This window comes from Urocampus carinirostris, chromosome 7, assembly GCF_059441175.1.
Source record: "Urocampus carinirostris isolate Australia breed hairy pipefish chromosome 7, RoL_Ucar_1.0, whole genome shotgun sequence".
Lineage (NCBI taxonomy): Eukaryota > Metazoa > Chordata > Actinopteri > Syngnathiformes > Syngnathidae > Urocampus > Urocampus carinirostris.
In genome coordinates, this window is record NC_142355.1 from 28,853,134 (window position 1) to 28,865,677 (window position 12,544).

Genomic DNA, 12,544 nt, shown 5'->3' on the forward strand with positions numbered 1-12,544 from the left:
TCATCACATTACATGCAAACCTCAGTTTTTGGTGGGGTCGATTGAGTTTAAATTGGCTTCTCATAGAAAACTATCAGTGTCTAAGTCAAAGTAGATAACAAGACAAGCAGATTTTCTGCATATCTGAACTTGACCTATACAACATTTCTCATGAGATAAGCATCTTTTAATCAAAATTCACAAAAACACTTTGGAAATATGGCTAAAAAAACTGTTGATTTACCCAGTCTCCCTTGATGTAGTTCCCCGCCTTCCCCCCTATAAAATTAATTCTTCTGTTCTTGCAAATTTTTTATTCACATCGGGTATTTATTTAATTTATCAAGATATTTTTTTGAATATCATACAAAAGTCAATGCATATGAATATTAAACTAATAAAAAGGGTCACCATATGATCACTTGTTTTCATTGTAAGTGTTTCAAAACCAGTTCAATCATATTTCTTTATTTATAAATAAATATAAAAGGAAATATATATCATGTACGTGGAGATGTCTGCAAGTAATGTATTCATAAATGCATGAGAAAAAACAGATACCAAACAAATTTTTCCTCATGTCTTGCCAAGGTAGTAAATGTAATCCGGCCACTCTGCCAAATTCATTTGCTTTCGAAAACAGATTCATGATTGGTTATTAATTGAATTCCTCAACACCAATTTTTAAAAGGGTTGCTCCCACAAAAGGATAAAAACATGATAGTTTTATTAACTCGCATTATACAAATGGAAAATGCTGTGATTAGACTATTAATGGCAATTACAACATATTCTTTCTTGTAAGAAATCCTTTGGGTTAACTTTAATACATTGTATTTTCCTTGTAACATGTCAGTTCTAGTTGTCGTATATTCATCTCATTTCTATATGTTGTGTTTAATCTTTAATTATATTCATTAATATTCTCCAAAATGCAATGAGTTAAAAGATCAGTAACCGTGTTATACCTACGTAATGAGGTGTTGAGTGGACTGTTGCAGCCTACAAAACAAATTTAACCCGCTCTAATCGTAAAATTGCCTTTCACACTTGTCAACAATAGGCTGAGTCAATTTAAGGTTTCATTTTTGACACAATTCCCAAACACGTGAGGCTCACCTTGACAGAAGAGTGCCTGCAGAACTCGACAGCCCTGCAACTGCACCTCCTCACTGGAGGGGTGAAGCTTCAAGGACTGCACCACTAAAAAGAAAACGTCCTCCTCTTCGTCTTCCAAAAGCTGCAGAGCAATCGTTTCTGCATGGGACAAAGAAGCCACGAGGATGTCACATATTGTCAAGCAAGACCTGTTTATTCGCAAACACAGTTCATACAAATCAACAAGAAAACTTTGGCTCTGCAAAGGCTCTACTATAAAACGATTATGAATTAGACTTGCCACTACTAAATGATTCTGCTCATCCTCAGACACACATCCAATCCGATTTTCCATTCCAGATTACAAGCTGCTAATATTTTGCTACATTTCAAACACTGCTGTTTTAAATAAGTCCTCAATTTATACATCTGACATGAACAGCAGCAGAAGTTCCATTATCTGCACCGCTTATCCTCAGTAGGGTCACGGGGGTGCTGGAGCCCATCGCAGCTATCTTCAGGCAGTGAGCAGGGGACACCCTGAACTGGTTGCCAGACAGTCAGAGGACACACAGAGACAGACAGCTAACTCACTCATTTACACTTAGGGACAATTTGGACCGGCCAATTAATTAATGTTTTGGGAATATGGGAAGAAACCAGAGTAACCCATGCAAGCACAGTGAGAACATGCCAACTCCACACAGGAATGCTGGTAGCTGGATTCGATCCCATTAACCTCAAAACTGTGCCGCGGACATGCTAACCCATCAGCTGCCCACAGCAGAAGTTGTCTATCAAAAACAAAAAAAATCTTATTCTGTTTCATTGGCGTCAATGTCCATTTGCTAAAGTTTCCCTTAATTCTCGATAATGAGCAAATGAAATTTGGTCCATTACCGCGGCAACTAACAACGACAACAACACAAAATGAAAGGTCTCTTTTGCTGTTTGGCACAATTCTTTACAGTATGGTTTCAATAGGCATGGTGTTATGCGACATAGCCCACATTCATATTTACTTGCAGTGCAGTAGTAAATAGGTGCTCGTCTTCGTAATCGCCAAATTGAATGTTCACATGATCCATAAACACGTGACATAAACAACTCAGAGCGAAACGAAAAATGTCGCTTCTGAAAATGGCGTCAGGTGTGCGGGGGCACTGTGCCGTTGGCGTTCTGCAGCCAAAGGCATGGACGCCGAATTACCCATGCGGTTGGCACCAATTGTGCGCCGGGCTTTTGAAGCTGAGCGATTCTTTTTTTTCTTTACTGATTAGCTTTTAGGGATACTAGTTTCATATGCATTTTGAAACTATTTACCTTTCATGTTATTTCTATGTTATGACTGTGTTATTATTATGTTACTACCACGTTGTAATCATTAGTTAGGCTTAAAATCGGCTCAATCAACCAGTAAAACATTATGCCAGTTAAAAACTACATTCCCTAGGATTGAAATGACCCACACAGGCTGTTTTCAGAACTGGTTTGGGGCTACTCAAGTGTTCTAATCCTAGTTTGCCTTGTTCCTACAAGCAGCAAAATAAAAACACTTCTTACCAAAACCAAAAATAGAGATGATTAAATTTAGCCACAAATATCCATCTGTGCAGGAATCACCTGAGTGTAGAAGGAAGGATAAAGCTCGGAGTGCGACAATGGTCACTCTGGTGTCACAGTGGTACTGTGAAAGAACCTTCAGAATCAGCCTGCAAAGTCACACACATAAAAAAGACAAAGCCATCAAAACCAATTATAGTTTTACACAAAAGTACATATTACATTTGGTAAATAGGATCATTTAATCTGTAAAAAGTAGGTCATATATTTGAAAAAAAAAACATATATAATCGTTGTGCAGAGTTAAAAATAAAGTTAGTCAAAGTATTCCTTTTTTTCTTAAACATTATTATGGTTACGCACCAATTATTGTTTCCCAACCGGCATAATGTTTGTATTTTTCCATTGCCTAAGCTAAAACAGGATTGTCCAGTTGAAAGGCAAGTTCATCTTAGAAGCCGCACAAAGAGCAAAGGTTGTCTTAGAATCTTGAAATGGAAGTTAAGACTTAAATTTGTTCATCTTAGAGCTGGCCAAAATGGAATTAAAAAATACATGTTATCAGAAAGTAAGATTACAAATCGAATTGATTTTTCACAAGAAAAAAAAAAAAACACCATTACACATTTATTTAAAGACCGTTTTAATTCCAAGACGGTGGCGCGTGCAAACGCAGCGGCTTCACGGGCTCCAGTTCGTCTTCTGTTTTTCAGTGTCCCCTTATTCCTCATATTTTCCCTTCGACTCCCTTTGCATATACAGTAACATCCACAACATCCCGAGGGATATACAGAGACCACCGAATCTCCCTGGCTTATATTTCACGGGAAATGGGGCAGTCATGTACGTTAACACAAAACGCCAGTGATTCAGCGATCGCTGGGCGAAAGAAGAAAGACAGAAGTCTGGCGTGGAACAGCCGAAAGCAAGAGACCAACAAAATTGATAACAGTTACACGAGCCAATACCGGACTGATGATGTTGATACTGGACAGAACGGGATTGAAAGGATTGCTAACGGATATAGGAGACTGGAGACAGATATCAGACAGGACGAGTATGACGGGCACAATACCAGACACTGGAGACCGGAGACTGAAATCAAAACAGGACGATACAGACGGGATCGAAACCGGACAGGATACACAAACGGGAAACCGGTAAAACCCATGTCTAGCGGGTGCAGAGGTTTGTTTACGGTCTGACAAAGGGTGAGTGAGAACACTGAGCTTAAATAGAAGGGAAGCCAATCTGTCAACGAGCTGCAGCTGGCGCCAATTGGGCGCCATGGCAACCGTGACATTTATTTACAGAATATTCTGGATAAAAATGAGTCGAAGACAATGGCTGCAACCAGTTCACAAGTGCACAGAGGAAATGGAGTACACTTATTCTTATACTGACAAGGCGGTACATAGGCTCAAACAAAACCTATTCGAGGTAAAAGGTGGAGGAATTTTTTACTGCACGCGGACCCTTTGTCGATATCTGTTCTACGAGTTTATCATGATAACATTCAAGGCAACTATGGCTACAAAATAAAGCACAACTTAAATAAAGTTGTTGTGACGTCCACCACAAGGTGCAACAGCAAACTCCAGCAACCAACCCTGAAGAACCCAAGAACCCTTCTTTGGAAAGTGGGTTTATCAGGGTTAAAGACAGCTTGGACAGATCCACAGCGTTGGATTCCACAAATTGAATAAAAGTAGTTCTCCAAAACACCTACAAGGTAGCAGCAACTTCTCACAATCGTATCTCACTGGCATCCACGTGTGGCACCGGACTGATCACAGGCAAGAAATTACATATACGGGGCAAAATAAGGAATGCATTTTGCAAAGCATTTTTTTTTAAATATCTGAATTCTTTGAACATTGATTCATGTGTTTTGATTTTCACAGGGGCAATAAATTGGGGTATTGATGGTTCATGTATGATGTGGATCTCTGTCTCAAGGCATTGCTTTACCATCTACCACACTGGCCCATAAAACACCTGGTCATGGTGAAAAATGGCCAAGAACCCTTTTTTTAACAATTCATTTTTCCAGTTTTTGTTGCCTTAAAATGTGTTCATGCTCAGTTTCAGTCTCTACTTCATTATAATCCTGAAAAATCCAACTCAGTTTTTTTGTTGTTTTTTGTTTGTTTTTTGTTGTTATTACGTTGTCTTGACACATACTTATGGTAGATATTGCCAGATGCTGAACGTTTTGGTTGTTTTAGAAAAAAATGACCAAAAATGTCATGATTACTCATTAAACTCTCCTGTCGCTCGTTTGACACCAGCTGCTGCTGGTTACCTGATTGGTTCCCCGTCCTACTTAAGCTCAGTCCTTTCACTCACCTGTTGTCAGTCCGTAAGCAAACCTCTGTTTTCACAAGGCAAGCATTTTTTGACTCTTACGCCTGTCGGTCCCGTTTTGTCCCCATTTTCCACTCATCCGTTCCTGATTTCCCCGTTTGTCTCCTGCTACGACCCGTTTTTTGACCCCGACCACGTTCTGATCTCCCGTCCCGGCTAACGACCTGTTTTTCCGTCCAACTACGCTATGATCTCCCGCTCCGGAAGATCCACTTCCGCATTCGGAACACATTCCGATCCCGTGAGCGGCTTGCTTCCCGCGTCCAGCGAGGACTGAATTGCTGCCGCTGCCTTTCCTCTGTATTTCAATAGACTTGAGAGTAGCGTTACAAATCTGGGTCCTTCTTCTGTTCTGGTCGTGACAAAAAAGAATCACTTTTTTAACTTTTCATAGCCAAAATAACAATAAAATTACAAGCGGCCAGTATGACGCTTATAAATAAAGAGTTAAAAACTGTCAACTTGACAGGCCCACACTTGGATGATCTAAGTTGTTTATAACAGTTGTTTAATCACAACTCAACAAAGGAATTTATTTAATTACGACTAGCTAGGTTATAAATCAAGAAAAGGTACAATTATGACCAAATATATACAGTGATATAATTTAATATTACAACACTAACTTTCTTGAATGCTACAATTAGCCATGCGTTATTTTTTACCTATCAGAGTTAGTAAAATTAATTTATTTGATTACTACCAGTGATCAACAACAAGGCTGTGGAGGTTGTCAGCAGTATCAAGTTCCTAGGGCTGCACATTACAAACAAACTCACCTGGTCCGTGAACACTGCATCACTGGTTAAGAGGGCACAGCAGCGCCTGTACTTCCTGCGGAGGATGAGGAGAGCCCACCTGCCCCCACCCTCCCTCATCACATTCTACAGGGGCACCATAGAGAGTATCCTGACCAGCTGTATCTCTGTGTGGTGTGGAGGCTGCAGCGCTACCGACTGGGGTAGTGTGAGGAGGGTAACGAGGACAGCAGAGAAAATAATCGGGACTACACTTCCCTCCATTCAGGACATTGGCCAGAAGCGCTGCCTATCCCATGCTAAGAACATTACCGGGGACCCCTCTCACCCCCATCATGGACTGTTCACTCTGCTAGCCTCTGGGAAGAGGTTCTGCAGTGTGCGGTGCAGGACCACCAGGCTCCGCAATAGTCTAGTCCCCCTGGCCATTAGACTGTTAAATGGTCAATCTAACATATAGTTAACTTAAATCTAAACGGCTGCTAATCTGACTTTTGCACTACTTTTATAGCTTGCCACTCATTGCACATTGCTCTCTGCACTATGGTAATTACAGCGTTATTGTTACAGTGTTAATGTTACTGTGTACCTGACTTGTTAACCTGACTGCCCATTTTGCACATCTGGTTAGCTACTCTTCTTGCACTATCGGCACTATGGTAAAATACTATACGTAGCATATTACAATACAACTTTATTTATATCTGTACATTCAAGGAAACTGTGGGGGTCAGATGCATCGACATTTCGTTCTGTATACACGTGTACTAGAATGACAATAAAGTAGATCTGAATCTGAATCTGAATCTGAATCTGAATCTGATTACTTAAATTAGCACATTTTTTTAAGCACAATTCAAAAAATAAGAAATAATTGAACTATTTGATTAATTTTCCATCCTTAATTTTTCATTCATTTCTTTCCAGATGGTTGTCTTGAATAAGCGGTGACAGAGCCCATCCTAGCTGTCGTTAAACAGTGGGGCAAAGGACACCCTGGACTGGATGCTAGCCAGTCACGGGCACACAGAGACAAACATTCACACGCTCACTCATAATTACGCCAGATTAAAACCTGCTGGTAACATGCCTGGCATGTTTTGCGATGTGGGAGGAAACCGGAGTGCCATGGAAAAAACCCACGTCGGCAAGTGGAGAATATGCAAACTCCACACAGGTAGCTGGAATTGAACCCAGAACCTCTGAGGTATGAGGCACACTTGCTAACCATTCATGCACCCTGCTGCCCAGCCTTTATCAATAATAATTTAATGGAAAAAAAAAAAAATCAGTATCTTAATACGTCTTAATATGTTTATAAATTGGTCGGCACGGTGGAGGGTGGTGTAGCACGCAGCACCAAGGTGCAGAGGTTCAGGGTTCAAGTCCAGCTACGGCATCCCCCCTGTGTCTGCGTGGGTTTCCTCCGGGCACTTGGGTTTCCTCCCACATTCCAAAAACATGCATGTCAGGTTAATGGCAACTAGTTCAGGGTGTCCCCTGCCCACTGCCTGAAGATAGCTGGGATGGGCTCCAGCACCCCCGCGACCCTACTGAGGATAAGCGATGCAGTTAATGGATGGATGGATGTGTATAAATCCAAGCTTTTCTGCTCACCCTGAGGCCTCTACATGTCATCCAGAAAATAAAACTGTTCCCGACTGTATTTGTTAATAAACTATAGTGAATTTGCGTCCTGCTATACAGTCCCCTTTTGAAATGACGCCTATACTTGAGTTGGTGCATACCTTTTTCTTACAGACATTGTGAAATGAGACGTCATTTAAAAGGATTCATCACAACCTGCTAGCGCATTTCAGGAATGTATAAAATGCTAGACTTCTCAAAGGAGAAGTCTGACATTGTTGCTCGGTGAAAAAAGATTTGAAAGCAACCGATAGGTTGCGCAAAAAAAAACAATACCTAACTTCATGCTTAAAGCGCACACCTGGCTGACTTATCAGGAACTGTGTTCTGTGCAGAACATTCTTGCAATGAAATGCAAAAATACATCTGCGTGTCCAAAGTGCAGCCAGGAAACGTTTTTTTCTCCCCCTTAAATATTTTCATTTATGTTTTCTCTTTACCGTTGATACAGACAGTTGAGGGAGTGTGTACATATGCAATTTCCCACCTAAACAACACATTCAGCCAAAAGGGAAAATAGATGTATAATATCAATAAAACAAAAACTCAAATAAAAGAGGGAATGCATGTATAACACTATACAAATATTTAAAGTCAAAAATTAATAACAGGAATAAACAATACATTTGATGATAATGTGTTTTGTTGTTTTTATCTTTCCTGTTGATTACTGTGAACAGAATCAAATAAAACCGCACCAAATTAAGGGAACGACAAAATTTGTAGCAAATCAACACTACTTTTACTTTTACAATCCAGAGTCCAGATTATAGAAACATACTTTAGTATAAACAGTGTCTGAAACTGGTGACAAAAAGTTAGCGGACACCAGGGCAGACAACTATGACAAGTTGCCTGCCCCATTTTTTACAACTTGAAACACATTAAGACGCAAAAAAAAAAAAAATTTTGCTTCTTTTGAATGTTTCTTCTGGGGCTGAGGTTTTGGCTTGATTCCTAACCACTTATCCATTTTTCTATTGTTCTCTGTGCGTCTACTTTGAAAAAATGATATGCAAATGCCATTCCTTATAACGCTCGGGAAAGTCCGGAGGCACCAAGTTATTCGATGCAGTCTTTTGGTCGGCTGTCGAGTATGCAAATTGCTAAACAAAATTCCGAAATTTCCAAACCCAACGAAGATTTCGAAATCGGAAAAAAAGCAAACATTTGATTTGAAAAAAAAATATTTCGTTTTTTTTTTTCTTGAATAAGTTGTCGGCCACCCGGGCGGAGACGTTTTGTAAGTTGTACGCCCGACGTCAAAGATGCACGCCCCGGGCGTCCGGGCAGGCATTATTTCAGACACTAGTATAAAGCAGTGTAGTTGTTTCTTGAGAAAACAGGACTTACTGGTGAGATGTGTTCAAGTGCTCCAGCATTCCTGGATGTATTTCCAGCACCTGGCATAGCAGGGACAAGCCCACCTGTAGAAATAAAAAGACATATATAGATCATACATATATGTATAATTATTTCAAATCATATAGGAATAGTAATAAATTATATACTACACACTACTATACATGAGTCATGAATCTTATTCAGAAGAGAACCTCTAGAATCTCTAGCAATATATAACAGAAAATATCATGTAAATTTGAAATGCAGTATTTCCATCTTCAATATTTGGATTGTTTTTTAAAATATATGTGATGATTACAACATTATATTTCTTATTGATATATCCATTCATTATGTGAACCGCTTATCCTCATTACGGTCGCGGTGGTGCTGGAGCCTATCCCAGCTATCTTCGGGCAGTGAGCAGGGGACACCCTGAACTGGTTGCCAGCCAATCGCAGGGCACACAGAGACAGACAACCATTCTTCCCCACACTCATACCTAGGGACAGTTTGGACCTGTCAATTAACCTGACATGCATGTTTTTTGAATGTTAATGTTAATGTTCTGCATTTATATAGCGCTTTTCAAGTCAATGAAGAACTCCCAAAGTGCTTTACAATGTGCTTCACACTTTCCCTTTTACACACTAACTAACCGATAGCAAAGTCAGCCATGCAAGGCAACTACCTGCTATTGGGGGAATTAGGGATTCAGTGTCTTGCCCAAGGACACTTCGACATATAACTCATAGAGCCAGGAATCGAACCTGGGACCTCTTGATCCCAAGACGAGTGCTTTACCTTCTGAGCTACTGCCAATTGAATGAAAAAATAAAATAAGAATAAGAATAAAAATAAGAACAAGAACAAGAAGAACAAAAAGAACAAGAACGAGAATAAACATAAGAACAAAAACAAGAACATGAATAAGAATAACAATGAGGATGAGGATAAAAATAATAGTACAAATAATAAGAATAAGAATAAAAATAAGAACAAAAATAAAAACAAGATCACGAACAAGAACAAAAACAAGAGAAGAGAACAAGAATAAGTATAAAAATTAAATTAAAATTAAAATTAAAATTGAAATTAAAATTAAAATTAAAATTAAAATTAAAATTGAAATTGAAATTGAAATTAAAATTAAAATTAAAATTAAAATTTAAATTTAAATTTAAATTTAAATTTAAATTTAAATTTAAATTAAAATTAAAATTAAAATTTAAAATTTAAATAAGATCAAGATCAAAAGCAAGAACAAGAATGGAAATAAGAATAATTGTCGCAAGATATGTTTTCACTTTTTTTTTTCCCTGTTGGGACGAAACCCAAAACTGTGGCGATGCGTTCAAGTACCTGTTGGACTGCCCTGCTGTCCATGTGTGAAGACAGAGCGGCCAAGAGAGGCTCATGGATGTCTTTTTCTGCAAACAGCTGGAACGCTAACAAAAGACAAAACCACAAGAAAGCACAGTCACCATCACTTGTTGATTTCAATTTTGTTTTGTCTTTTCTGAACTGTCAATTACTGCTCGGATAGAATAGAATAGAATAGAATAGAATAGAATAGAATTGTCTGTCCCCGTGTGCCCTGCGATTGGCTGGCAACCAGTCCAGGGTGTCCCCTGCCCACTGCCCGATGATTGCTGGGATGGGCTCCAGCATCCCCGCGACCCTACTGAGGCTAAGCGGTGCAGCTGATGAGATGAGATGAGAATAGAATAGAATTGAATAGAATTAAATAGAATTGAATTGAAGAGAATAGATTACTTTAAAACCTACTACCATACTTTTTAATTATATTCTATTTTTTTTAATATGGGACATTTGAGATTTCACCAACAGAAATATTAAAAAAATAGAGATTTTATGGCGGCAACTAACAATTATTTTCATAATCGATGTATGGGTCAATTTATTTTCGATAAACCGATGAATCTAATTTCTTTTCAATTTTAACTTTCTCCTCTTTATTGAAATATGTTTTGGGACGGATAGAAATACAGTGCACAAAACAACAGAATATTGTGTAATTAAAAAAAATACAAGTGTTTGTCAATTATCTTGACAATAAACAAAAATACATACAAATATATGCTATACACCTGTAATCACGTAAGATACTCGTTTCCTCAAACACTGCAAAGTTTACATTTTCATGCCAATTTTGTTTGTAATGATGTAAGATACGTCCTTCATAAAAACGCTTTGCCAAACTATAGTGGTACTACAACTCTCAGCATCACAACAAGATTGTGTGCACTCTTTCACATTTGTTTAACAAACCTAGTGGCGCATAAATCACATGATACAACGAATCGATGATCTAATAAGTTTCCAACGCTTTTAATAATAATAATCGATTAGTTGTTGCCGCCCGAAAAGACTTAAATCATTTCATTGATTTGAATGATTTCAGAATGTATGACATTTTTTTAAATTGTTTAATTGTATTGCAGAGAATAAATAATTCATCACAATATTCTAATATTCTGAGACAGTCCTGTATATAAGATTGTAATCCAGAGGATATCTAACTCCTTTTAGCTCAGGGGCTACAAGGTAGAAAGAACATTCTCACGGGGCCAGCTAGTAACGGGTCAGGTGCAATCGACATTTCGTTCTGTGTACATTGTTACACAGAATGACAATACAAGGAAATTATTATTATTATTATTATTAAATTAATTAATTGAATAAAAGGTAAACCTCAGCTGTAGGGCTGGGGATCTTTCAGAAGCTATCAATTTCATTTTGATTTAGAAATGTAAGATTTGATTATAATATGCTTGTCAGAACCTGAACAGTGGGTGGACCCAAACGTGTAACGTTTACACACCAAGCTTTATTTTACGGAAACAGGGCAGTCATGCGCGGGAACACAACCGCCAGCGATTCGGCGATCGCTGGACAGAAGAAGTAGGACAGAAGATTCAGACGCGGGAAAACAGGAAGCCAGGGGCAGACAAGATCGATACGGGATGCAGGATGCATGAGCAGGACACCGGACAGGACGTACAGATGGGGTCGATACCGGATACAGGATGCACGAGCAAGATGCCGGACAGGACGGGACGAACGGGATTGATGCCGGATACTGGTTTCACGGGCAGGATACCGGACAGGACTGGACAGATGGGATCGATACCGGATGCAGGATACCGGACTCTCCTGGACAGACGGGATCGATACGGAATGCAGGATATACGAGCAGGATACCGGAAAGGACGAGACCGACGGGATCGATACCGGATAGAGGATTCACGAGCAAGATACCGGACAGGACAGGACAGAGTCAAAATGCTTGCCTTGCAAGTGCAGAGGTTAGTTGACAGACTGACAAGGAGTGAAAGAGAGCACTGAGTTTAAATAGGAGAGGAGCCAATCAGGCATCAGGCAGCAGCTGGCACCAAACGAGCGGGCACAGGTGAGGGCAATGGGCAATCGTGACAATGCTCATTGTTCCTTTATTTTCAATATGTTCTTTCACTCAATCATTTGTTACGTTTTTTAAATGTACATTTGTAAATTGGAATGTCAAGGCAAATTTTTTCTTGTGCTGCTCTCAGCATTGTCCCACAGATATGATTATATCTGTGGGACGGGGGGCTGATCCAGCCCGCGGGCTGTATGTTTGACATCCCCGCTGTAGTAGGACTTTGAATAAAGCAGACCAGACCTATTGAGGGGCAGCACGGCGGCGCAGTGGTTAGCGCTTGTGCGGCACAGTTCATGTCATGGGAACCTGTCGTGGGTTCAAATCCAGCTCCAGACTTTCTGTG

The 12,544-nt window shown here is 39.5% G+C and overlaps 1 protein-coding gene across 1 annotated transcript in view; it reads right to left on the bottom strand.

Moving 5' to 3' along the window:
• The window catches only part of lrrk2 (leucine-rich repeat kinase 2), an 83,709-nt gene that overhangs the window by 69,376 nt on the left and 1,789 nt on the right, over positions 1-12,544 (bottom strand). Inside the window, exons 2-5 of the mRNA XM_088340458.1 lie at positions 10,119-10,204; positions 8,766-8,839; positions 2,701-2,789; positions 1,099-1,236 (exon numbers count right to left, since the gene is read on the bottom strand). Of these exons, the coding sequence (XP_088196584.1) occupies positions 1,099-1,236; positions 2,701-2,789; positions 8,766-8,839; positions 10,119-10,204 (387 nt within the window). The remainder of the gene's footprint in view (positions 1-1,098; positions 1,237-2,700; positions 2,790-8,765; positions 8,840-10,118; positions 10,205-12,544) is intronic.